Source organism: Drosophila arizonae, chromosome 5 (genome assembly GCF_054131065.1).
Source record: "Drosophila arizonae isolate 15081-1271.41 chromosome 5, UAZ_ARI_1.0, whole genome shotgun sequence".
NCBI classification, from domain to species: Eukaryota; Metazoa; Arthropoda; class Insecta; order Diptera; family Drosophilidae; genus Drosophila; species Drosophila arizonae.
The window spans coordinates 23,707,381-23,735,051 of NC_142925.1; the positions used below are offsets into that span (position 1 = coordinate 23,707,381).

General features: G+C 45.6%; 2 protein-coding genes across 12 annotated transcripts in view; one reads left to right on the top strand and one right to left on the bottom strand.

The window, feature by feature from the left end:
- Window positions 1-12,218, top strand: part of mam (neurogenic protein mastermind) — a 94,633-nt gene extending 82,415 nt beyond the window's left edge. For all 4 annotated transcript variants that reach the window (XM_018012135.2, XM_018012136.2, XM_018012137.2 and 1 more), the window contains 3 exons: window positions 5,322-5,595; window positions 5,663-6,733; window positions 6,797-12,218. In XM_018012135.2, the coding sequence (XP_017867624.1) occupies window positions 5,322-5,595; window positions 5,663-6,733; window positions 6,797-7,461 (2,010 nt within the window). In that variant the 3' untranslated portion in view covers window positions 7,462-12,218. The remainder of the gene's footprint in view (window positions 1-5,321; window positions 5,596-5,662; window positions 6,734-6,796) is intronic.
- The window catches only part of Prosap (SH3 and multiple ankyrin repeat domains prosap), a 79,642-nt gene continuing 62,763 nt past the window's right edge, over window positions 10,793-27,671 (bottom strand). For 2 of the 8 annotated variants that reach the window (XM_089470511.1, XM_089470510.1), the window contains 9 exons: window positions 22,235-22,360; window positions 21,819-22,150; window positions 21,562-21,730; window positions 21,151-21,345; window positions 20,870-20,936; window positions 18,914-19,369; window positions 16,917-17,514; window positions 14,945-16,858; window positions 10,793-14,888 (listed from right to left, as the gene is read on the bottom strand). In XM_089470511.1, the coding sequence (XP_089326637.1) occupies window positions 13,145-14,888; window positions 14,945-16,858; window positions 16,917-17,514; window positions 18,914-19,369; window positions 20,870-20,936; window positions 21,151-21,345; window positions 21,562-21,730; window positions 21,819-22,150; window positions 22,235-22,360 (5,601 nt within the window). In that variant the 3' untranslated portion in view covers window positions 10,793-13,144. The remainder of the gene's footprint in view (window positions 14,889-14,944; window positions 16,859-16,916; window positions 17,515-18,913; window positions 19,370-20,869; window positions 20,937-21,150; window positions 21,346-21,561; window positions 21,731-21,818; window positions 22,151-22,234; window positions 22,361-27,671) is intronic. The other 6 variants (XM_089470513.1, XM_089470512.1, XM_089470515.1 and 3 more) reach the window with 3 other exon arrangements.

Genomic DNA, 27,671 nt, shown 5'->3' on the forward strand with positions numbered 1-27,671 from the left:
AATGATAGTGAAATAGTGTGCTAATATGATATTATGGTAGTAAGATATCATCCATCATATAGTATAAATTTTCTCTTTATCGGCTACAAGCTAAGCTCTAGAAAGAAGAAAATCGAACTAAAATCGATAGCAATTGAATTAATCCATAATAGATTTTTCTATTGGCTTTTCAAGTATCAGGATAAATTTCCAAACTTTATTTAGCGATTCATCCAATCACATCAATTCTATTTTCCAAGGACTAAGTCGCTAAATGGCATTAAAGCTTATGCTTAATAACATTTTAGTGCGCAGCTCCTTATTCGGCTGTCATTGCCAATTAAAAATCAAATTCGCTTTGCTTTAACGCCTCGCGAAATGAGATTTCTCCTCTCTCTCGCTCTCTTTACTAGACGCTGTCAAAAATTTCGTTAAATATCGCGTGCACCTCCTGCAGAGGCGGAGGCAGAGTTGGGGGCACGCGCTGGGAGCAGGAGCAGCTAGTTTATGTCACACAAATATCCAATGACAGAGACGCTTCCCCCTGTTTGCTGCGGCGCCCCTTCTCCGGAATATTAGAGTCCTGGCCAGGACGACACATTCTCTTGGCTTCATTTAGATTTTTTGGCTTCAGTGCCAAAAACAAAAAGAAAAACAAATAAGGGAAAACATCAAGAAAAACGGCGCTAAGGCAGTTCGCATCGGGGTGGCGGCTGTTGTCTCTCCCTGTGAGCAGGCGGGGGCTGCAGGGGCTGCTGTTGTTTTGCTAATTTCATTGACTCTGGGGCTGGGCCGCTGCCAAGTGCATCGTTCGATGAGTGGGCGGCTGTTGCTTCGCTTGTTTCAATTGCCTTCTGTACGCGCACTTATACCAACTCCAATTATCCTTCATCCTCTGCTCAAGAAGTGTAAGCGAATCGCTGCCAGCTTCAATGTAACTCGATGGATCAATGAGCCAGACTTATTCCATTTAGTTCATACAGTCTGTAAGAGAAATTGTGGAGCTGATATAATTAATATAAAGCTGTTAAAAGTCTGTGATGCAACAGATTGACAATCTGTAAATAAATGTCTCAATGCATAAGCAACTCGATGTTATTAGTTGTTTAACTTATGTTAAGTTAATATAGAGAACATATGTTAGGATAACAGAGTCTGTAGGCCAGACTGTAGACTTCTCTGTTGCTAACACTGCTGCTGTTAGGGGTAAAGCTAACATATGGAACATTAACATGTTAAGCCATTATCAGTCTGTAATCTCAGCATTAACAGTTGTCAAGCTTTGAAACGCATTTGATAAATACTTAGATAAATATATCATTATATAAAGTTGCCTTTTCTCATATTCATTTTCAATTATTTTAAGTGCCTGGGCAACAAGTTTGTTATTGTGTTGATTTGTGCTTGGTACAGTTGCGTTCTCAGTTTTCAACTAGTCAACTGTTCTCGTGAGTGTGTGTGTGTGTGTGTGGGTGACTGCGTGTGTGTGTATGGGGGCCAATAAGACGGAACAGCCCCCGAGGCTGAGTTGAAGTTTCATTTCTTTTTGTAGAGCGACCCCAACGCACACACACACACACACACACACATGTCACACACTCGCAGCAGCAGCAGCAGCACACATTGTGGCATAGTCACATATATCATTGTCAAGTCTATATGCAAGGCATACAGCCCCACCTCCTGCTCCTGCTCTTTCGTATGACTGGGCTGGCTATCCAAGCAGCATTCAAGTTGCCCTCTGCTCAAATATCAGTCCCTTTGCTTGGGGTAGGGGTAGGGTCGCGCGCTCTACATGCGGCAATCTTTTTGGCTTGTCAAATGCGCATTTCCTGCTTACGAGTCCTCACTGTATGTGTGTGTGTGTGGCTTGTGTGTGGGATGCCCGGTTTGTCTCCAGCGCAATCAATATGGCGGCGCTGGGGTAATAGCTTAGGATTTACGCGCACGGCTTACATAGAGTGAGAGAGAGAGATAGAGCGAGAGTATGAGAGTGTAAGAGAGACTCCTGCTGCTTCTTCTACTGCTCCAGCTCCTGGCTCTGCTCCTGTTCGTAGTTACGTCGCCAAACGCTCGCGCCAAGTCGTCGCAGTTACCTTTAAACTTTTTTATTGATATTTTACGTATGTAGTCCCGTTGCCCGACAGCTAGCACACACACTCACGCAACCCTCTAACCTCTGCTCTCCCCCGGCTTAAGCCTGGTCCTTCGACTGTGCCCATGTTTGTCCTTTTATGAAAGCTGCTGTAATGATTTGTTTTATGAAGTCGCTCTTCGTGTTGCCACCCACATCTACTGCCACTCCCACTCCCTCTCCCATTCTCTGCCCCTCCCCCGCCCGTAGTTACCTCGAGCTGCGCCCCGAAGTATGCTAGTAAAAGTATGTTCGCCCACTTTGTTTGCCCAATGACTTAGTTATTGAGTCCTTACAAAGGATTTCTTTAAAGTAAATTACTTGAAGCGAAGCAGAGCGAATGCACTGCTGCTCACTCACCTGCCGCCGCTCTGATTAAATCGATCAAACATTCACTTTGATATAGGCATGTCCCAAAGGGCGAGTCGAGCTCTACTCCTTAATATGAGTATTTGGCATTAGTCTGGCCTGTGATATGAATGAATATTCATTTATTTATTGCTCCGCCGGCTATATATTATCTATGAATATTCTATATTTTTTACGTCATAAAAATCGTGACCAGACTCGAATATTCGAGTCGATATTTGCTGGAGTGTATTTCAGGGCAAAAATGTCAAGTTGCATATACTAAAATACCAAGTCATTTGGCTGTTCATTCAATAAGGATTTTTATATATTTTCCTTTCATATAAATTTAATAGAGCAAACAGATCTCAGGATAGATAATTATGTGCAATTCTGAAGTCTGGGCATATCAGTTTGATGCACTTTATATATTTATGACGACTGACTGTATACAGTCGACAGCATAGCAAATGTAACTCTTTTTAAAAACAAACAAAATATCCTGGTATACAGTGCGTATACGCAATGTGCAGCTTGCAGGCAAATTTGCAGCTGTTCATCAAAAGGGCTGCCCAGACGCATTCACGTGCGGCGCTTGCAAACGCAGTTCACACCTTTTGCCAGTGGCATGCAAATGATTTATGAAAGGGGCGGCTGGCTGGGCGAGGCTGGCGAGGTGGAAGGGGCGTGTCTATAGTGGGCTGCTGAGAGTTCGTCCGCTGTGGCAACAGTTGGCGTTAGCTGCTGTTGTTGCTGTTGGCACTAAACTTCAATTAGCTCAGCGAGTCCATGACTTTTAATCAGTGTACTTTATGCCATACTCACGCACGCACACACACACAGACACACGCACGCACACTCCGTGCATATGCGTGTGCCACAAAAACGCAATAAATTAAACCAACAAGCAATTACAACAACAATGGCCAAAGAGGCCACAAAGTTGCTTAGTGCGCCAAAAACCAACAGCCAGGCGAGGTCATCGAGAGACGCCGACTGCGACTGCGACAGCGACGTTGAAGTCGTGTCGCCAAGATTTATTGGCTGGCCTATGCGTCGCGTCGGCTCGAATATAGAGTTGACAATGATGTGGACGCGGACATGGACACAGACGAGGCTAAGGACAAGAACGAGGACGACTGCGAGGGCGAGGACGAGGCCGAGTGCGAGAGCTAGAAGCAAGGTGTTTGGCCAGGGCTAAACGATATGCCAGGCTAGAGAGGGAAATGCTGTGATATATACTTATTATATATTTGTATATATTTATTATGTTAAACTAGATTCTCCTCCACTTCATTCACGTGAAACATATACATCGTGATTGATTTGAAGGCTGTCGCGTGCCCTGTCACGCGCCCATCTCTAGTTTACAGTTCAGTTGGCAACAACACGAGCTCCAGCAGTTGGCATTGAAATGCGCCACGCAGTTGACCCCACTTTAGCCCCCTTTCCTGGTGGTGCTAGGCCCTTCCACACGACTAACAAATAAATTGCAAATATGAATATGAACTAGGAGCGGGCTGAAGCAGCAGCAGCAGCAGCAGCAGCAGAAGCAGAATCAGAATCAGAAGCTAAAGATCCGGGGAACACCCGCTAAAGTAGACACTGAAAAAGTGCCAAAAGATTTATGCCTCAATGTTGTTGTGTTGTGGCTGTCAGTGTCGGGCTGTGTGTGAGTTTGCCAGCTTAGCCATCAAATGGGACACGGATGCGGATGCGGATGCGAATGCGACTGCAGCTGCGCTTGATAATAAGCTTCAGCAGTCGACTCAATGTCTGCAACACCCACAGCAATAACCGACTTCCATTCAAGCCCAACCCCGACCTCCCCCCTGTCACACTCTCAGTAGCTGGTGTTGACAGTCGTTGCGCAAGGGATGACAGCTGCAAGTGGAGTAGGTGGCGGGCAGGTCCTTAATGTGCTACCTCGGCCCAGGACGTGTCCGGGAATTAGCCTCAAAATCTTTGACTCTGGCTCAGGCAGTCAAATTCCACTGGATGCCCAAAACTGATGCAAATTGGAAAGCCTGTGAGTCAGGAGTAAGCAACAGGAAGAGGCACGGGGGTTGAGGAAAGCGAATAGCCAGACAGCTGGGATGCAATTAGTCGAACCCAACCACTGGCGTTGAGCTTAAACATCGCGAAACTCCAGCTAAAGTGATGAAAAATAAGCAGACTGCTGGACTAAGGATGACCAGAGAAGCCTTTAAGGAACTGATAGTTCAATCAATCTCAGCTTCTTTAAAGCATATTTATATATAACAAGCAAACACACATATACATACATTGTTATATTGTATATTGGTTAACTTTTCTATATAATCTATATGCAATTCGCTAACCCAAAATCCGAAAATAGTAAAGTCTCTGTCTTTATTGGATGGGGTGGAGTTAAATGATTTATCATAAAAGTAATAAGGTGGCCCTATATTGGTATATCTATACATTTATTATTTCATATCCCAAGCATGAAGAACAAACGGATGAATGGATATAAGAGTAGTAGAATGAGAAGGTTCTTGGTCCTGATGAAAGATATGTTCTATATGAGGTCTGCCACGTCTGCTTCTGTCGGTTACATAGATTCTCACAAGATCATTGTACTTTGAAAATCATATAGATAGGGAATAGAAATAGATAGGGGCATTGTTGAGCTAGAACAAATGACAAAATTAGTATAATATTTAATGTTTATATCTATGTATCTATAATTAAAGCCAACCTTTCTCTTAAGAACTTTGTTTTCATCTCACTCAGTGACATTTGAGCTTATGTCTCCCCTATAAGGCATTCACATAACTGACTTAAGTGCATTCGTTATGGATTTTTAATTCACCTTTCCCTTTTTCTCTCTCCGTAGGTCTCTGCTGGGCAGCACTTGCACCTGAGCAGCGACATGAAGAGCAACGTTTCGGTTGCCGCGCAGCAGGGCGTCTTCTTCAGTCAGCAGCAGGCGCAGCAGCAGCAGCAACAACAGCAGCAACAGCAGCAGCAGCCGGGCAACTCCGGACCCAATCCACAGCAGCAGCAGCAGCAGCCGCACGGCGGCAATCCGGGTGGCAATGGCGGCAATCCGAATGGCCCCCAGCAGCAGCAGCAGCAGCAACCAAATCAAAATATGAACAATGCAAATGGTAAGCGAATCGAGGATTCTCAAGAGTAATGAAATATCTGAACTCATCCAATTATCACCGATTGCAGTACCCTCCGACGGCTTCTCGCTCTCCCAAAGCCAAAGCATGAACTTTACGCAGCAGCAGGCGGCGGCGGCAGCAGCAGCTGCTGCTGCGCAACAGCAACAGGCAGCCGCCCAGCAGCAGCAGCAGGTGCCGCCCAACATGCGTCAGCGTCAAACGCAGGCGCAGGCAGCGGCAGCAGCGGCCGCCGCAGCGGCTGCCCAGGCGCAGGCAGCGGCCAACGCCAACGGCGGACCCGGCAGCAATGTGCCGCTGATGCAGCAGCAGCAGCAGCCGGGCGGCGTGCCCGTTGGGGCAGGCAGCGGCAACGCCGGCAGCGCAGGTGGGCCCAATAACGGTGCAATGAATCAGCTGGGCGGACCCATGGGCGGCATGCCGGGCATGCAGATGGGCGGACCCGGTGTGCCCATGAATCCCATGCAGATGAATCCGAATGGCGGCGCGCCCAACGCCCAGATGATGATGGGCGGTGGCAACGGTGGCCCGGTGCCGGTCCCAGCCGGCAGCCAGGCCAAGTTCCTGCAGCAGCAGCAGATGATGCGTGCCCAGGCCATGCAGCACCAGCAGCAGGTGCAGCAGCACATGTCCGGCGCCCGTCCCCCGCCGCCCGAGTACAATGCGACCAAGGCGCAGCTGATGCAGGCGCAGATGATGCAGCAGACGGTGGGCGGCGGCGGCGTCGGTGGCGGTGTGGGCGTGGGCGTGGGTGGCAGCGCAGCTGGCGGTCGCTTCCCCAACAGCGCAGCCCAGGCAGCGGCCATGCGGCGCATGACCCAGCAGCCCATCCCACCATCCGGGCCAATGATGCGACCCCAGCATGCCGCCATGTACATGCAGCAGCATGGTGGTGCGGGCGGCGGGCCACGCGGCGGCATGGGCGGACCGTACGGCGGCGGGCAGCCGCAGCAGCAACCCCAGCAGCAGCAGCGGCCGCCGAACGTGCAAGTGACGCCCGATGGCATGCCGATGGGCTCGCAGCAGGAGTGGCGCCACATGATGATGACGCAGCAGCAGCAGCAGATGGGCTTCGGACCGGGCGGACCCATGCGACAAGGGCCCGGCGGCTTTAACAGCGGTAAGCATCTGCAGACTGCAGTTTCTCGCGGGGTCAGCTCAACTAATGCTCTCTCTATGGCAGGCAACTTCATGCCCAATGGGGGGCCCAATGCGCCGGGCAACGGGCCGAACAGCGGCATGATGTCCGGCCCGAACGGGCCGCAGATGCAGCTGACGCCCGCGCAAATGCAGCAGCAGCTGATGCGACAACAGCAGCAGCACATGGGACCCGGCGGAGGAGGCGGCGGCGGCGGCGGCAACATGCAAATGCAACAGTTGCTGCAGCAGCAGCAGAGCGCGGCTGGTGGAGGCAACGGCGGCGGCGGCGGTGGAGGCGGCGGCATGATGGCCGCCCAGATGCAGATCAACAGCATGCACATGAGCCAGACCCAGCAGCAGATCACGATGCAGCAGCAGCAGCAGCAGTTCGTCCAGAGCAGCAGCACGACAACAACACACCAGCAGCAGCAACAGTTGCTGCAGATGAGCCAGAGCGGGCCGGGACCCAGTAACAACAATGCCGCAGCGCAGGCGGTTGGCGGCGTTGGTGTTGGTGTGGGCGTGGGCGTGTCAACAATCGCGAGCGCCAGCTCCATTAGCCAGACGATCAACTCGGTGGTGGCCAACTCGAATGACTTGTGCCTCGAATTCCTCGACAGCCTGCCGGTGGACAGCAACTTCTCCACGCAGGATCTGATCAACTCGCTGGACAACGACAACTTTAACATACAGGACATATTGCAGTAGACCAACAGCGAGAGAGAGACAGATAGAGAGAGAGTGGAAGAATGCGAAATCAAAAGGATGCCAGCACCAGCCTAACGAACACCAGCACCAAGCTAGCCACCATAACCAACCAACCAACCAACCAACCAACCAACCAATTGTTGCCTGTTTTTGTTTAATTTTTTTGTTGCCTGTTGTTGTTATTGCCTCCCCCCGTGAGACCTCACCCCCTGTTTGTTGATTGTGTGAATTTTAGAAGCTAAGTTCGTTTCGATGTACTTTAATTTGGGACTTTACTGTATTATTAGCCGCTAGAGCTGGCCGCCTCGTTTCTGGGGCACAGGGCAGCAACGGTCCAAGGCGGGCGAGCGCTGGGGGCGTGGCAGCGGCAGCGGCCAGTACGCAAACATTCCATAAGCTACACATATATATTTCCACGTATATATATTTGAATAATAATTCGAGCAAAAGTATTCAAAAGCAGCCCCAAAAAACAAAATATATATATTTAAAAAATGAAGAGAAAATAGTAGAGCACATATATATACCCTCACCCATACACTCGCAGAACTTAAGCACTTGTACTTAATGCAATTTGGCCACGCCCAGCGCACAGTTCGCCCGCCCACATTTCATTTTACTTAAGCAAAACTAAAAAAAAAGCAAAACAAAAAGAAAGATAAAAACGTAAATGGAACCAACAACAAAACAAAAGAAAACTTTTTAACAAACGCGTCAGAAAGATGAAGAAAAACAAAAAACTAAAAAAAAAGAGAAAATAATTGTACATTTTTTATATTGTATTTAATTTAATTTAAATTTTTTTACATGAAAAAAGAAAATTGCGAACGTAGAAAACCGAAAAAAGAAAACACAAAAAAAGAGTAAAAGCAAAAATATTGGTGATATTTTAATTGCTTACAGACACACACACATATATATATACAGAAGAATGAGAAATTTTACAGTTAGAGCGGAGAAACAGTTATTATTAATTATTATTATTGTACATTATTTTTGAGTAACAATTAAGTTTATATGAAATTCGAAAGAGAAGCAAGAGCAAACGCGGAGCAACAATGCGAATTAAGCGCAAAAACAACAAAAACATATTTAATGAAAAAATTATATATATAGAGATCTATATACACATTAAAAATATATATAAATTTAGTATATATATATTGAAAACTTATAATTAAATATACTACGCGTAGTTTTTTGGTAGTGAAAAGCGTGCATAAAGCCCTTAAAATTAGTAGTTTGTTAAATAAATTTATACACATACATATATACATATATATGTGCAACAGACACACACAAAAGAAATAGAAATACACACAGACAAAAACAAACAACATAAATATATTCGATTAGGAGCGCTAACAATTATTGAACTAGATATCTAAGGAAACACAGCCGAATACATTTTTAGCTAGATGCGTTTTTGGCCACGTTACCAAGTGACGCCGTGCCTCAGCAGCCCACTTGACAAAAATGATAAGAGATTCCAGCTATGAAATTATTATACAACATTTAATTAGCGCAATTCCATAAGTCCATAAGTTAAATAGTTCAGATCGGTTCCATTCTCACTCAGCTCAGAGGCCATACAAAATTCGACAGCAGACACTTCCAGAGATAAATACATCCATATATACATATAAATAGAGCAGCAAATTAATAGATAATGCCTAGATCGAATGTTGATCGAGCACAGAAACACACTCACACTCACACTGACACACACAGACACAGACACACAGACAAAGACACGCCTAGAAAACAAACGCGTAGCCCAAAGTATTTAAGCCGCAAACAAACAAAAACAAAACGAAAAACTAACAAAAAATTATTATTAAACAATTATTATAATACAAAAATACGCGAATTGTAGTTTGTAATTAATTATACGAAACCAACTTGTTTAAACAAAAAAACAAAAAAAATCCAAACAAAAAAAAAAAAACAACTCGCAAATTATATTATATTATATAGTATATATCTATATACATTATTATTATTACTATATACAATATGGCATATTATTATTACATATATATATACGAGTACAGATCTATATATATACATATACATATATACTGAAAACTTGCAATTCAATCGAGGCGCAGCAAGTTGCAAGCAATTGCAAGTAAAACACAACCACAACTCGATATCAATTAAAAGCAAACAGCTGCCAGCGGCAAACCAAAACTTTAACAACTTACAAAAACAAAACAAAAAGAGAAACTAAAAACAAACTTCAAAAGCAAATGCAAATTAATTTTAGCTCATAATTTACATACAGCAACAAAAACAAAAAGCGCCTTTTGCAGCATTTTGTCTTGTTTTTATCCTTATTTTATTTCCTATTTCCTTTTTTTAATTTAGCCAAATTATGTTTGGTGTACAAGTCTTCGGTTTGCCGTTTTGTTGTCCTCCAGGATGCGCAACAAAACTTCTGGGTCAACAACTCGGGACACAAACGAATTGTTGGCAAAACAAAAACAAAAACTACAAACAATTGTAGATTTTCTTTTAATATTAAAGAAACCAGACAGAAAAAAAAAAACAAAAGCAACAAAATAAAATAGTAAAATATTACTTTTGTAAATAAATAAACCTTAATTCTTTTATTTTTTGGGCATTTGAATACTCTCTTTTAATTATGCAGAAATAGCCAATCAATAAAGGTATTGCGTTGTAAATGTAGTTAATTGGTAAATGAGAATCTAAGAGCTGGATCAGATGATCGGATATGCAATGAAAATAATATTCGAAATTGAAACCTACGTGGATATGCTCAGATTACACAAATTCTTTTTAAATATTTGCAATGTGACATTGTTGGCAAATGGTCACGGCACATTTAGTACTTTGACGCAGAAAGTTCTCATCGTCCTGCCTTGATTAAGCGAATTTCCGAGCTACTGGATTCTTTAGTGACCCAGCAAAAGATGAATGAAGGGGCTCATTTTACCTATTCTGTTGACTCTCAGCTTGTCATTCTACAGGGGAACTAAAATATGCAAAAAAGTAAAACGTAGTTGCATTGATGGGCTTGAAAGGGGAATTTGTGGGACTCCACCCAAAATTCTAGTGAAACAGTAGCCGAGCAAAAATGGCTACAGAAAAAAACACATGTTGATTTAAAAATACCATTGAAGACATGCTATGAGATAGAGTTAATAAAATGTTTGTCTGCCAATCAAGTTACCTCGGTCCAGCGAGTTCAAAGCGCAATATGCTTTTGAAATCAGAGATGATATCTACGAAGGCAGCTGAAAATCTATATCTTGAAAATTTACGGAACATAGGAATGGTGTTAAGGTAATTAAAAAGAATCCATTGATGAGTTTTTCATTCATATTTATTGATTTCTGTATACGCATGTTCATAATACATAATTGCATATTTTATGACTTATAATAAATATATTCCATAATTGTAAATACATGCATTTAATGTGTGCTTATGTAAGTGTATGTGTGGCTTTGTATGTGTGCTTCAATTGTTTAACATTATATTTGTGAATAGTACGCATATTATGCACGCTTATTTTGCATGTACTCGATATTTGTATGTAATGTTTATACTTGTGTGGGTGTGTGTATTTATGTGTATGTGTGTCTCAATGTGTGGTTATAGGTTTATATAGTTTCACATAGGTAGGACTTGCATGAGCACTCGACATGGATAAACCAAATTATCCATGTGGTTAACTTAAACATAGAACAAGCTTAGCTAAAATCAAAAAGGATTAAATGTAAGGGAAGCGCGGAGAAGAAGGATAGGAATGGACGAGGGCATAGGCAGAGATTTCGAACTAAGAACGATTTAAAAATAATTAGCAACTATTGCGAGAACTAAATAGTGTGCTACATCTAATTAGAAGCTAGCTTTGCCAATATATATTCATATATATATATATATATATATATATATATATATATATATATATATATATATATATATATATATATATATATATATATATATATATATATATGTATGTGTATGTGTGTGTACTGTTGTGTATAATAACTTTTCAACACTTAGACGCTAGTGCAAAGGTGCGGCCTGCCAATTCTAAATGTTTAAATGTTTAGCTTACTAATATCGTAATTAGTATTATTAATTATTTTAATGTTATTAATGTTAAATGGTTTGCGACACTTCGAAGGGGATTTGTTTAAATAATGTAAATGCCATTGCTGGTTGCTGTTTGCATTAGTTGAGTTTTTAGATGTTATTATTGCTAGTAATCAATTTCAAATGTTGCCTGTGACATGTCGCACTATTATGCAATAAAATCAGCCTTAGTTATAATAATTGTTACTCGGTCGTACGCATGTCTCCAAGTCGAGGCTCGTTAACAATATTTGCGGCAAGGGCCGGAGTTGCTTGAGAACCTCTTTCAATTTTCATGTTCCATATTCCATATTAGAATCGTAATGGTATATACTTTGCAGTTTTATTTAATTATTGTTTATAATTATTATGTATGTTGCTCTTTTTTTTTACTTTGTAATACTTGCGCAAGTTAAAGTTCTTCTCTAAAAAACAATTATACAAAACGGTGTTAAAAGTAAAAACCTGTAAATTTTACTAGCAAAAATTCACGAGTTTGTAGAATTATATTAAATATGCTTTTTAAAAATGCCTTTAATTGTTAAGTAGTTAATTAGGTAAGTGGTTTACTGTGTGTCTCTCTCTCCGTCTTTCCTCCAATTAGACTCGACTCGACAATTCAGCTAAATGCGCAAATTCAAATTCAATTAGTATTGTTATTATTAATTATTATTGTTATTGTTATTATTTCTGTTTGTCTAAAATGTTTCTCTAAAACTGTGTGTGAGAGTTTCGAATGTTTTGTGCATGCTGCTGAATGGATGGACACTGAAATGCACTTGAAACAATGAACTAGCCCCTAGCTAAACGCTCCATACTTATTCTAAAAGTGAATTGCATTTGTTGTGGATGTATATTCGAGATTTGCTTCGGCTATTTTCCACATCGAATACGACAATTTTCACTTGTGCAGCTCGAAAAGAAACTGAGCCAATTGACAACTGACCATCAGTTTGGCTCAGTTTGTTTTCAATTGCTATTAACTTATATATATATATATATCTACGATTTACATATGTGTATTAAGAATTTTACTTAAATATTGCAAACATGTTTTAAATTCTCAATTCAAGGTTTCAATCCTTTTCTTCCTTTCTTTTGTTTGAGTTTCTTTGCTGCGCCTACGCCGCGTACATAAATTTATATCACACGCAATAAATATATAATTGTTAAAATAATAGAACATTTGTTTTCGTATTTCGAAATTCAGAATCAAAGAAATTAAAAATCGTGCTCGTGCCATGTAGCGTAATTAACTAATTATTATATCCGTTTTTCTTTTTTATCGTTTTCTTTTACGTTTTGAGTTCTCGTTTATGTTTAGGTTTATGTTTTTACATGCATATTTTCGTAATTTAATTATTCATCGATAGCATTTGCATACAAGTTGATTCGAAGCATGCGTGTGCGGGTGTGAGTGTGGGTGGGCATGTGTGTGTGTATGAGTGCAGCTATTCGTTGTGAATGGCAATGACTGTTGCTGTTTTGCTTTGTAATTCTAATTAACGTTTAAACGTTTTTGGCAAATTGTTGATCGATCAATCGATTGATCGATAAGTTATCGATGGCTGCTCTAGTGCAGTCTATGGTGATTGGCCTTGGGCATGGCGCCTACAATGCGCACACGCCCCAAGGTGCCAACTGCGCCAGCGCCAGCGCCACCAGACAGCCGCTGATGCTGCTGCTGTTGTTGCTGCTGTTGCTGCTGGTGCTGTTGCTGTTGTTGCTGCAGCAATTGCAGCTGCTGCTGGTGACGCTGCTGCTGCTGCAGTAGCTGTTGCTGGTGCTGCTGTTGCAGCTGCTGTTGCTGCTGCAGTTGCTGTTGCTGCTGCAGTTGCTGTTGCTGCTGTTGCTGCTGTGGATGATACTGCGGTGCATGCTTGGCATCATTGCAGTCACAGAATTGAGGAGGCGGCGCCAACACCAGATTCTCGGTGCACAGCTGCAGATTGTTGTTGCCCGGCTGCGATACAGCGGTGGCAGCAGCAACAGCCGCAGAGGGCACTGCCACCAACTGGCCGCTGGGCAGCATGCCCACAATGTGCGTGGCCAGCTGCTGCTGTTGCTGCTGCTGTAGCAGATGCTGCTGCTGCGTGGGCTCGCCGTCGCTGTCCGCCTCGAGAGGGGGAGGCAGCTGTACCAAAGATACGGCTGTGGTGCGTGTGGCGCCCCGCTGCATGGCAATGGCCGCCGCCTGCTTGCGCGTCAGGGAGTTGTGCCGCTGGAATGCCTTGGCCGGCGGCGAGGGACTCAATTCGCCATCGTCGTCATCGAGATCGGATCGCTGCTCCAGCTCCGAGTCGTGGCCCTTGTGTAGCTGCTGCTGCTGCTTGGCCACCAGGGCGGCGGTGCTGGCGGCACCAGCGGCCGCTGCTTTGGCTTTGAGTATCTGCTGCAAGTGTTGCTGGTGCGCCAGTTGCTGTTGCTGCTGCTGCAGTATCTGCTGCTGTGTGGCAATCAGCTTTATGTTGGGATTCGCTTGGTGTTGCTGCAGCAGCTGCTGCTGCTGTTGCTGCTGGTGGTGCACATTGGGTATGCGACCGAGCACCTGAGGACTGAGCACGGGCTGATTCGACTTGATTTGAGTGGTGCTGCCTGGCAGCTTGGTGGCAACCATTGCTGCTGGCTTAGCGCCGCTAAGTTGCTGCTGCTGCTGTTGTATAACCGGCGCATGTTGCTGCTGCACCAGCTGCTTAACTGTCAGAGTAGTTGTTGCTGGCGCTGCTGCTGGTGCTGTCGCTGCTGCTGTCATGCTGCTGCTGTTGTTGTTGTGGTTGCTGCTGGCATTGTTGTTCAGATTGGAGCTGCTGGTCTTAGTGGCCGCCTCGTAGGCAGCTGCAGCATGCGCCACATTTGTGCCAGCATTAATGCTGTTGCTGTTGCTATTGGTGTTGCTGTTGCTGTTACTGTTACTGTTGCTGCTGTTGCTGTTGGCGTTGACTGATGATGCTCCAATACTGATGGTCGTCTTGGCCATGGGTTTGACTGGTGGATCCGGTATGGTCTTCGGCTCCTCCACGATAGTCACGCTCGGCTTCTTCTTGATGGTATCCGTGGGCTTGGCAGCGCAAGTGGCGAGCAACTCCTGGTCGCTGCTGACACCCGAGCTGCTGTTGTCGCACTCATCCTCGCCAGCAGCAGGCTGTGGCAGCAATTGTTGCTGCTGGGGCTGCTGCTGCTGCTGCTCCTCTTCCTTCTTGAGGAAGCCATTGGGCGAGGACTTGGAGGTCTTCAGATTGCTCCGAATGCGCTGTATCTCCTCCACGGACAGCGAGTGCGAAATGGAGGCACCTGAGCCAGAGGCAGAGCTGCTGCCGCTGAAGAGAACACATATTAGTAAAAGGATGATGGGAGTAGAGCCACTGGCACTTACCTGCCCTGGCTGTTGCCACTGGTCTCCGGCACGTCGAACAGCGCAATTTTCTCATTGAGCTTCGTGTTGCGGGCCACCAGAATCGAGTTCTCATCCTCGCCGTCCGACTCGCTGCAGCTGTAGTCCGGCTCGGGTATGGGCGGTGCTGGACCAGCAACAGTTGCTGACGCACTTGCAGTGCCATTTGAATGTTGCTGCTGCTGCTGTTGTTGTGCTGCTGCTGGCGGCGGTGGTGGTGCAGGTGGCGATTGTGGTGCAGCCGCTGCTGCTGTCGGCTGCTGCTGCACCTGTGGCGCTGCATAGTGAGAGCCCACTGGAGCAGGAGCCTGTGGACGCAGCTGTGTTGGTGCTGCATACTGACTGACATGTTGCTGCTGTTGTTGCTGCTGCTGTTGCTGCTGTGACTGTGGCTGTGGTTCCTGCTGGGTTTTCTCCTGCGCCTGCCGCAGCTTCCAGGCCATCACGTTGCGCAGCTCCTGCGGCGAGGCGTAGATCTTGGCATTGGCCGATGGATTGAAGCTGCTCTGGACGCCGTCGATGGCCGCAGAGGTGACTGCGTCGTTCTCCGCACGCTTCTTCAGCTTCTGCTGCAGCGATATTGTGCTCTCGTACTCCGAGACACTGCTGCGCGTCTCTACCTTCACCACCTGGCCCACTGGAGGTGGTGGTGGTGGGTGGTTGGGTGGCGGTAGCACGGCACCAGCTGCGCCCGCCGCACCTTTGCTCTCCTTGTCGCCCGTCGTGTTGAGGCGCTGCAGTGAGGCGTGCAACGTGGCCACGTCGTCCTGCGAGTGATGTCCTTTGCCTGCGGCCTGCCAGATGGACGAGGCCGAGCCGTGCAGCTGCGGTCCGTGCAGATCGGGCGTTGAGTGAAAGCGCTTCAGATCCCGACCACTGCCAGCGACCGCCCCGCCCACGGTGGGTGTGGCCACGGGCTTGCCACGCAGTGTGCCGCTGCCGTGCTTGGTTCGCGCCGTCTTCTGGCGCTTCATCTCAGCCACGCTGCCGTAGACCTGTGGGCCTGTGCGCATTGGCGACCCGTTGGCGCCGGGAGGCGTGGCAGCACCACTGTCCGTGCCCGACTGGAAGCGCGAGCTGGTCATCATGGTAGCGTAACGACTGGCACTGCTGGCCCCGCCCTCTCCCTGTTGCCGCTGGAAGAGCTCCTCCAGCTCCGCGGCGGTGATGCGACTCGATGTGGGGCGCGCCTTGATGCTGGCCGTGCGCAGCTGCACCGGCGTGCCCGGATGTGTGGGCGTGGGCGTGGCGATCGACTCAACCGAATTGGACTTGGCATGCGGCACCTGCTCCTCCTGCTCCTTCTCGCCTCCGTTCTCCAGGCCCGCCACCATCGACTTGGCCCTGGCCCTACCCACGCTCAGCGTAGTCTTTGGATCGCGGCGTGGTGGCATCGGCGCCATGCGAACACTGCCTCCGCCGGCCGAGCCGCTGCCGCCGGCATGGCTGCCAGGGCCCATGGACATCTTGCGAGGCAGCGTAGCGCACTGGCGATGTGCGCTCTGCGGCGTGCTGGGTCCGCTGGACAGATGCTGGCTGCCGGCGCGGGCCCCGCTGGGCAAGTACTGGGCGCTGGCCTGCATCTGAAGCGGAAACTGGGGCGAGACGACGGTCATGTTGACCAGGGCGCCGGCGGAGCGTATCATCTCGACGACCTGCTCATGCGAAGCGGCGCTCACATCCTCCCCGTTGATGGTGAGCAGAAAGTCCCCGGGCCGCAGTCCCGCCATGTCGGCCACACCGCCCGGATCCACGTCGTCCAAGTACTGGAGCGCCGGGAAGCGCTCCGACGGACGCAGTTGCATCAGCTGAGAGCTAGCCTTAGCGCCGCGCAAAATGAAGCCGAAGCCACGCTTAGCCCGGTGCAACACAACTGAGCGAGGCGCGTTGTAGGCGCTAGAAATATATTTAAAATTTGTGAAATCAATTTGGGTAGGATTGAGAGTGAGCTTACCTCTTCTTGATTCGTGGTGCTGTGGCGCTGCTGTACTGTCCAATCGAATTGTTGACCATGTCCTCGGGCTGCTGCTGCCCCTGCTGCTGCTGCTGGCAGGAGCCGTTGCTGGTCATGGAGAGCGAGGGCGACTGATGCGGCTGCTGGAGCAGCGTACTGGAGCTGCCGGAGTGGCCGCCCAGGCTGAGCTGTGGGGAGCCCTGGTAGGAGCCTGCCTGCACCTGTTGTGCCTGCAGCACCTGATGTTGCTGCTGCTGTTGGTGTTGGTGTTGCTGGGGGGCCATGCCCGTGCTGGCGGTCATCACGTTGGTGATGTGCTTCTGGCGCAGATTCACCTCCTGGACGCAATCGGCGGGGAAGAAACCCGACTGATTGGTGCCGCGCACATAGCCCTCGAGGAGGCCGCAATCGGTGCTACCCACCACCTCGATCACGTCGCCCGGCTGGAGGCGTATGTGACCCACCGTGTTGCCCGCATAGGGCTCCATGCACACCACCGTGGTGCTGGGATGTCCAATGGAGCAGGCGGCCGAGTCCGAGTTGGTGCCCACGCCCGACGAGTCGCTGATGATGTCGCTGGTGTCTCCCAGTGACTTATCTGTTTGGAATGCGAAAGTGGAGACGCAAGTTAGTCGATGCTTCAGTGGGGCAAGGGACCTGGAGCTAGCTCAGCAGAGACAGAGACAACATCGAGGCGAGGATGGCGATTGCATGCGTATGCTATGACTAGTGGCTGGGCTTCAAGAAAGAGCGACAGAGAGAGATAGAGAGAAAGAGACAGCACGAGAAAGCGTTGCGTGGATGGTTGAAAGAGTTGCAAATCACAAAGAACTGGGACTCACAGTTAAGAGATGAGTACTGATTGGACGTTGAACAATGATATAATATACATACATATTTAAGAATTAAGAAGTAGTTCTTGAGAGAGGTATGAAATATCATCTTGTTTGGGTGAGTATTTGGTAGATATAAAGTGAATTCTGATATTTGAATTGCAATTTAGTTACTTTGGGCAAGTAGAAAAGCGCAGGTCGACTTGGTCATACCCTAGTTATTTTATTTGCGATTTTTAAAATGTGCTATGGATTTATATGTGCATTCGTATAGGAAAACACTTGGCGCTTTTGCCGATTTACCAAACGTCTTGTTGAACAACTTCTGTGTATTAAAATTCTGAATTGATAATCGATTATTTGGAAATAAACTAAAATCGGCGTGAGCTTTATCTGCAATTTTGCAAATCTCAATTCTTTAGCTTTTTTAGGTCTTCTCGATGCGTTCCCACTTACAGGCGGACGAACAGGCAGTGGGATATCACTAAATCGACCCAGCTCATCTTTACAAGCAAGAAATAGATACTTTATGGGGTCATCCTATGCCTGTTTCAAACATTTTGACTGAACAATTTCAATTTAGTAGGTTCAGGGTATCAAAATAACTTAAAGGTGATTAAAATATATTATGTTCAGAGCTTCTTTTACACAGTTACATCTCAAACGGTAGCGACTGTAACCCATCTGGTTGAGGCTGCGTATAGCTCTGTAAGTCTGTTAGAAAATCATATTCGTAGAGTAGAAATATGATTTGCGTGATTCGCTTTAGCTAATGAAACGCTGAAACGATGACAACTTATCGATAACTGAGCCAGCATGACATTGCAATCGGTCTGAAGAAGTGCTTATATAATAAATAAATATAATAATTTGTGGATTGAGTATATAGACATATTCAATAATTTGAGAGACATGCACTCGTGGTATTCGGCTTATATATGGAAAGTTAACTAAGTCTTAATCGGGCTAGTTCTAAGAGACATGCTTAAGATATGGCAATTGTTATACTTAACCTCTGGCGACTTTATATACATAGATATAGTGAATATGTATAGTATAATGAAATCAAAACATATGATCGTCGATTTAAATGTATGGAATTTAAAAACTTATAAACTTAAAGCGAACATAGGTCAAAGGCGAAATCAAAGTAAATTTCATTACCTGTCACAATGCTGATGTCGTCTTCGTGCGAGCGATGTCCCGACGAGCCCTCGGATAGACTCGAGCTGGCCGAGCTGTAGGCGCCCAGCATGTGCTCCGATGGACAGGGCGAGGGCGGGCCGTGCAGCTGCAGATGCGGCTGCTGGTGCTGGTGCTGGTGGTGCAAGTGCTGCTGCACGTGCTGATGGCTGTGGGGCTGTTGGTGGTTCGGATGGGTCAGATGGTGGTGTGGCGGCTGCAGCTGCTGCAGCTCACGTCGCGTAAGCGTGCCCATCGCCCCATTGCCGCCATTCACACACACCGGCTGCTGGCCACCCGGCCCCGGCACAGCGCCTGCACCACCGAGCCCACCGGCAGCCGCTGCCAGCAGCGCAGCGCCAGCGGCCCCATTGGCGCTCAGCCAACCGATGCCCGAACGGCGCTTCGGATTGTAGCGTGGCGGTCCCCGGAAGGGTACTGCGGTTGTGGATTAAGGATAGTTTGCGATTTATACGTGTGTATTTGTAGGTGTATGTTGTTGTTGTAATAATTGTTGTTGTTATTGTAGTTGTTGGTGTGGGAGGAGTTTTGTCAGTCAGCTGAACTTGTGTGTAGCGGCTTGGAGATTGGCTTAAATTAGGGAGGGGGTCTATTGCATATTGCCGTTAGCTATGGTTACGTATTTTTGTCACATTATGTGGCCGCGTTTCATCCGGATTGCGGTTTATTTATGGCTTATGAGGGCAAAGCCACTCCAGAGCTGAACAAGCCTTCCTCAGACAATAACAACCGTTAGCTAGCCTAGCGGTAAAGTTCTAGAAGACTGCCACTGCTCACCTCTAGCGCTCTACTCAATCTTCAATTTGGGGTTTAGTTCACAAATCAAAATACGTAGTAGTGAGATGAGAAATGATAAGGATATTCCTAGACCACTTCCTAGGGGCTCTAACACTTACATCAAAGGTACACCAAAGGCTCTGTTACTTACTGTACTTACTGCTCGATGTATATACACACACGCATATATAGTAGCATAAATATATGTCTGTATATTTATACATGTAACTGACCATATTATAAAGAAAAAGGGAACATTCTAAGAATGTTGGCAAAATGAAAACTGATTTAAATGCAATGAGAATAATTCGATTACTATGTAGATAAATCGATAACAATAATTAAGTAACGTTTAACAAAACAGCCAAGAGAGACACAAACAGAGAAACAGAGAGACATACATATATAGATAGAGAAGAATGATATGAGAGAGTCAAACGAGTACGAGCAAAAATTGAAACGAATTACAGTTACGATTAAGTACTATTTGTATATGTAATGAGAGAGAAAAACGAGTCAAGCAAAGGCAAGGCAAATACATATACAAATACATATGTATGTATATATGTTATATATAGAGTTGTATAAGTAGCATTTTATATTACATTGAGATATGATGGATGTATGTATGAAGTATGATTTAGATTTAGATTTGAGAAGACCTAAATGATGGAATGATTGATTTATATATGTATATATGATTTTCGATATGATCTGTTTGGGTGTCTTTGAGAACTGAATATTGGGATGGCGGGACTAATAGTGATTAAAACAGAGTATTCAATAAACTAAGTACTGATTGGAATCGATCTAGCTATAGATTGAGTAGAGGATTAAGTTGAGCAAAATCAAAAGAATTGAAACCAAATTGTGACAAAAATGGGATTAACTGAGGGTTGAACGGGACGAGAGATGAGTAAAAGGTACGATATGGCAATGTCAATGTCGAGTACGAGTCAATGGGATTGGTCGATGCGTATCGGAAACGTTAAGATCAATCACTCTATAGTCAGTCAATCATGCAAATATATTGGATTACCACTATAACTGCGAATTCACAGATTGATTGATCAACGTTTCCCACTTTGTGTGAGTGCGAATGAATTGTTGTATGACTGTGGAAGGCTCTCTTGCACTCACCTATATCCTCCGACTTGTAGTTCTCAATGATCTCAGCTAGTTCCAAGTTGCCAGCGATGACCGCAACCTAAGGTAGACAGAGTTTTATTAGCCGACCGTGAAACCAGAAGCAAAAGCATTCAATTCGTATAGACTACAAGCAAACTACGTGCAGAAGTACCAGCTATAACTACGAGTAACTTATATTACGAGTATATTACGTTACATTACGTTACGTTACGTTGTTTGTAGCCTAAAAGTGTTTTATGTTATTGAATTTGGATTGGGTTTGTTTTAAATACCTGATAGGGAGTTTGGTTGGCAAAGTTCTGGGCACCGCGTTGTGCGCCGCGAAAGAGAAGCATTCTAGCACAAGCCTCTTGGTTGTTAACAGCGCAAACATGCAACGGGCTGTTACCGGACGCATTGCGTCCATCCATGTCAGCACCGTAGAACAACAAGTGCTCCAAGTGCTGCACTAGGCCGTGCCGACAGGCCTAATCACAGTTTAACAATAGTTAGGGCAAGCGTTTAAAGTTAGACAGAAGAGAAGTAAAAATCAATTAGCAAATACGTTTCTTAACTGTCCCAGCACCTTCGCACCAAAGTTCTCTCAATTTTGGATAGGCAGCGGGGTCATTCACAAGAACCAAGAGTGAGCTCAGTCGTATAGAGAAGATGTTAGCAACCATTTGGACCCGTCACCGACTTACCTGGTGCACCTCGTTCCAGCCCTGGCTGTCCTGTATGCCCAGCGTGGCGTGGTCATGCAGCAGGCTCTCCGTAATCTTTGCGTCGCATTTACGTGTTATTGAAATGTAAAGGGGCGTTATGCCACGCCCGTCACGATAATTGGGCGAGGCGCCAAGCTCCAGGAGCGTGCTGCGAGAATTGAATATGGATTAGTATAAAATCAAATATAATTGAAGCAGATTTAAACTCCACTTATGGAAAACTTGTGGAGACCCACCTGACCGCCTCGAGCGAATCGTGTTCGACAGCTCGATGGAGCGCTGTGGTGCCATCCTTGGTGCGGTAGTCCAGCAGAGCACCGCCATTGACCAGAGCAATGAGCAGCTTGTTGGGCTTCTTGGCACCGGTGGCCACTGAGAGCGGCGTCTCGCCGCTTTCCGAGCAGTGAAAATTTGGATCCAGGCCCTTGGCACACATCTTGGCTATCTTCTCCACATGGCCCCCATTGATGCAGTCCAAGAAGCGACGCAGGTTGGCGCGCGTGTGCAGCGCCTTCAGCTGGCGCTCATCCAGTGTGAGCATTTTATACACGCGACGCTTGTACTTGAGCTGCAACGGACAGCAGAGAGAATAAGAGAAGTTGGGGTCAGTCAAGTCCACTATATACACGTATGCTTGATAGATGGTACTAACCTCAAGGTAGCCGACGGGTCCATTGAATGGATAGTCGCCCAAGCGCCGCTCCTCGTCCAGAAACTTGCCCGCTTTCCCATTCGAGGGTGGTGCAAAGAGGCCATAGTTGAAGCTCTCCTTCAGCTCCTGCAACAAGAAAAGGAAAGAATAGAGGATGAGTTATATTCCGTGACTCTGACAGCATTGAGTGCTGGCTTCTGCCTCGTCCATCAGGTGTGCCATTCACGTGCTCAAGTTGTTCATTTTTCACACGCACAACCTCTCACACACATACATTGCCACCCACACATGCACAGAAAAGACTTCCTGCTTGCGTTGGGTGAAGCGCCCGATGCGGGCGGATTCACAATGCTGCCGCTAATGAGCGCGTGACAACAGCGCCATCTAGCGATTGCCAATGCATCATACGGATGCACTGTCTGTTGTGAAAAATGGTATATGGGTTCTCAGCACACATAAATTACCATTAGAGACTTTATAAGGTAAGATAGATGCATCCGTTTATTATGGCCGTCATAAGTCCCATTTTAATTGGAAACAGAGAATGGCACAGTCGTTTATGCCCGTCTGGAAAAGTTCTCATTTGTCTACCGTTGCTTTAAGTGGCAATTTCTTCTTTTAATTATAAAAAAAAATGCTCCAGCACTAACAAGCAACAGAGCCAACTTCCGTAACGTTTTCCTATGCAGTCGAGGGCAACTCCTTCCCCACTCCGTCTACATACATATATACACATATGTATGTATGTATGCGCCCTGAAGTCTCAAGTGTATAACTGGTGACATTGCCAGTGCATTAATTATGCAAAGTGCGTGTTACGTGCACACATGTGTGCACCCAGAATTGGGTACGGATTAGAATTTGGGGATCTGTTACCCTTGCGGACAGCTCATAAATCCTAATGCGAGAAATGTGGCTATTAAATAGGACACACTCAGTGCTAGAAAGCCGTTTGTCAAAATTACATTAATATGAGAGTAGAAAAAAGTTTTCCATGTTCCTCAACTCTACTTGTTCGCTTCAAAGGGATACTTGAAGGCTTTTATGTTTTTCATGGATCTCTAAATGAGCAAAAGGCAAGATTGATGCTGAAAGCTACAAGTTTCTTAAATACATCATAATATCATACTAAATAATTTACTTCATATCTGTAGTTTTATATTATCTTTATTTGCAAGACAAGAAAATTACTGCATTTAATTCTTAGTAAATTTAATTATTAGTAAGTAAATCTGAAATACATTAGAATCCGGCTATAACGACTCCGCTTATAGCGTCCGTACGATATACTCCGAGAAAAACTATGCGCTTATAGATAATTCTCTCTCCGTTTTCAGCTAATGTTGGCCAATAAGCCTCTTCAACTATTTAGTACGTAAAGCTAGCCTCCCCACGTAACTCGGCAGCCGTAAGAGTTATTTCCGGCTTTCAACTGTTGTTATGGAACTACAAATCGCAAATGTGCAGCTCTGGCGCCACCCTCGGCTCTCGCGGCATAAACATAAATTTCCACCACACAAACTACGACGCCCCCAAATGACGGGCGCACCCTGATACTCCTGCTACTCCTGCTGCGACTCCCACGTCCCCGCTGCTCCCGCTGCACACGTTAACTTTCGTGCGCCAAATGGTTTTTACGGCCTCCCTTACTCTCGCCACTGCTTCTTCCCTCTTTTTAACCCCGGGCAACTCGCTCTTGGCTACCCCCGCAATGTGTGCAAATGCAAATTGCAGACACGTCTCGCCGCCCCAAGGCTAAAGAATCCGGCTTTCTATGGGATGGGGATAATGTGCGCTTCGACCTGGGGGAGGCTCGCTTTCTGGGCCTGCTTAAAGTCAACTTGTTGGCGCAAATTGCATTTTTATGAGTTTTGATTTCGATTCTCCAATCCAATCTGACTGCGGCTCTGGCTCTGGCTCTAGCCCTGGCCCTGGTTCTGGCCCTGGCAATGGCCCCCAGAGCGAGGCTAAAAACTAATTTAGAATTTCTGCTTATTTTGTAGCGCAGTTGCAGCCCGTAAATTCCATTTGCCTGCAACAAAATTGGGGCACATGATGTTGTATGCCGCATCTCTTTTTATATTTATTTCGCATTCGACGTATTTGGTGTTTTAGTGGAAGACCATAAATCAATGCAAATTGCCAAAAAACCAAAAGCTTTTCTTGCGGAAAACTGACCAAAAACAACGAACATTGAATACCCTGCAATGGAATATGTGGCACATTTATATTGCTCCTTGTCGGAGTAGAAGCGAAAAGCAGAGCAAGTGCGCATAGATTTTCCTCCAGCTGATTTCTTTTTCTCTTTTCTGCTCAAGAGTAAATGTCAATGCGATGCGCACTTGCAGCAAATAAGCGACTTCCTGTTCCAATAAGAAAAGGCAACGCACAATGGCAACGACAACAGCAACAACAACAGCAAAAGGCATTCATTGATAAATTGTCAAACAGTAGTTGTTGTCGAGGCTGTTGCAATTGTTTGCAAACACAGACAGTTAGATTGAAAGACGGACGGAGACGGACAGGCGGACAGACGTACGTACGTACGTACAGACAGTCCGGTCAGCAGGTAAACATAAACAGAAACACAAGCACACTGCCAGAAAAAAGTAAATAGCCAGCCAGTTGGCCAAGTCTCTAGCAATTGGGTCGCCACAATTGGCGGCCATCTGTTGCAGTTGCAGTTGCTGCTGTTGTTGTTGCTGCTGCTGCTGCAGTTGCTCGTAATCTCATTCTATTGCAGCAATTAGAGTCGCTGTTGCATTCGCCGTCTCGCGCCACTGCCTGTGTCTTGTGTCTTGTGGCAGGCTTTACATTTATGGTCTCATTAGTGTCAGCATTTGCGCTTTGTCTTAGTTTCTGTATTTTGTCTTTTTGGCAGTTGCCGCCACAGTTTGACAGCCACTGCTATGGCCAACCAACTTCAGTTTCATTTAGTCTGCTGTACAAACTCCCACTGCCAACAAAGGGTATCGAGTTACAAACGAAATCGACCAACGGCCGGAATTAACAAAATTATAACGGAAAAGATGTTGCCAGCACAGTGGGCAAGAAAGTATGCACACTAAGCAAACAAATTCTGTTTACTTGTTTAAAAAATTATTATATCATCATCAAGAATAGTATTTAAATGTTTTCAAGTTACTTTCATTTTCTTCAAAATTATTTTCTAAAAACATAAATATCTATCTCTCCTTTTATGCATGCCCCCGAATGCCTCCTCTCTCCTGCGTATATTCCCAGAAGAAATGTATTGGAAAAATATGACAAAGTATATTTACAAAATATTTTCATATTTTTAAACTCACAATAATAAATAAATATGTTTTTAAATTTTAATACTCTGTGATTATGCTTGTCTCTTATCTATAATAAAATATTATTTATTTTAAATTGAAGAAACTAGACTTCAATACGTTATCGTACAACCACTTTCAAGTGTATATATCCGTCTTTATTGCTATTGCTCTCCAAATAAACCCCAAAGAGCCGCTCTTATCTGATATCTCTGTGCCTTTTTCTTAATTTGCTTGCTTTCGCGAACATAATATTTGTTTATCAATTTCCGCTGCCAAAAGAATTTAACTGTGAACTTCCCCGCACATTGCACTTGTGCAAATTTCATAATAATGATAGTCGAGAAATATTCAAGCTGTCAATAAAGTAAAATAAATATGCGGGGCGAGAGCTAGCCAACTGGCTTCGAGCCACGAAGGTCAATTAAGATCTGTTGAAATATTGAATAGTAGAAAATGTTGAATATTTATTTTTATTTATGATGCGATCTTTTATGACTGCGATGGCAGGCAGCCATTATCTAATTATATAGTAGACTCTCTTCACACTGATTATCATAATTCTGTGCTGCAAAAGCCTTTTGATGGCCAACTGTCATTGGTTAACGCTAGCTTTGGTACTGGCTTTGGCATTGGCATTGGCATTGGCTAAGTCGAAGGCAAAGGCACAGAGCCGAGGGCGCATTTAACGCTTCGCTCTGCAATATTTTGCGTTTGTTGCAACGTCTCAAGTTGCAGCCCAAGCGGCATCAACATCAATTTATGTAATCTGAACAAGACACAGAACCGAACAGAAGAACCGAACCGAACGCCAGCCAGGGGGGAGCACATGCCAGGCACATCATCTTATAAATTTTGCTCGTTGCAAAGATGCCTGTGGTTAACCGCAAAGCAAAGACAGCAACGAGCAACGGGCAACCAGCCAGAGAACAAACAGCTCGGCGAGAGGAGAGGCTTGGGGGCATTGGAGGCACTTTGAATTAGAGTAGGATCTGTGGCCAAACAATGCGCTCGTCCAGCCAGAGCCACAGTCACAGAGCGTACGATCAGAGCTAAAGAGGAGCGAACGAGCTGCTTCACTCGTGACACGACTTGCACGAATGCGATGAGCTGCTAATATCAATATGAGAATTCGATTATGATGGGGATGATGATAATATTATAATATGATCTGCAAATTTCATACATATATAATATATACCAATACTACAACAGTCATATTCTATAATTGCTCAACTAGTTACTTATGATAATATTTTTGAATAGATTACTGAGAAGCTAAATGAAAAGTTATGGGGATAGTTAAGAAATAAAATAAATTAAATGCCTACAAAGTCTCATTTTTTCCAAGTGATCGCTCACAAATTCTTTACACGCCCATCTCTGACTGAATCGCTTAGGCAACTAGAGCTCCAGCCCCAACAGCATCCTCTCGTGCTGTGGCCTGGCCCGGTCTGGTCCTCCATGTTCAGTTGTGTCTGTCGCGCCATAAAAACTGGTTTCGTTTTCGGTTTCGGCGCTTTGGCTTTAATTGAGTTTTGTTTGGCTGTTTTCTTTGGCTGTTTGGTTGTTAGCTGAGCGCATTCTTGACCAGCTTTTTGGCCAAGTTCAATTGGATCTGTGGTTGCGGCTCTGAGGTGTGGGCGTGGCAGCTCAGTTGACACTCGGCATTGGGCGCGCTCGTGCAGGGCGAGCGAGCGAATTTGGTTGATTTTAATTTATGCGTACATTGGCCTCGCGATGCCTGACATTTCTTTCGCCTTGATTGCATTTTTGGCAGCAACAGCAACAGCCACAGCTACAGCTACGGTTTCTTTAGTTGATGCTGCATTCGTAACTTTTGCATCATCCGGCTCCAGCTGGAGGTCAATGACGCGCTGCCGCCTGCAGGAGACAAGCAGCAGCCGCCTTAAAGCCAAACAGAACACTAGACAGCACACAATACAATGCAACAACAACAATAACAACAACAGCAACAACGACAACAAACTCTTTACAAGCAAAGCAGCCGCCTAGCTGCTGATGTAAGGATGGGCCTGGCCCTATCGCTCCTTGTTGTTCAAGGGGCAGGGCAGTCAGCTTAGAGCTGTACTCTGCCCTGGCTGGGCAGGCTGGCTCGCTGCGCCTGTCTTTTTTGCCTT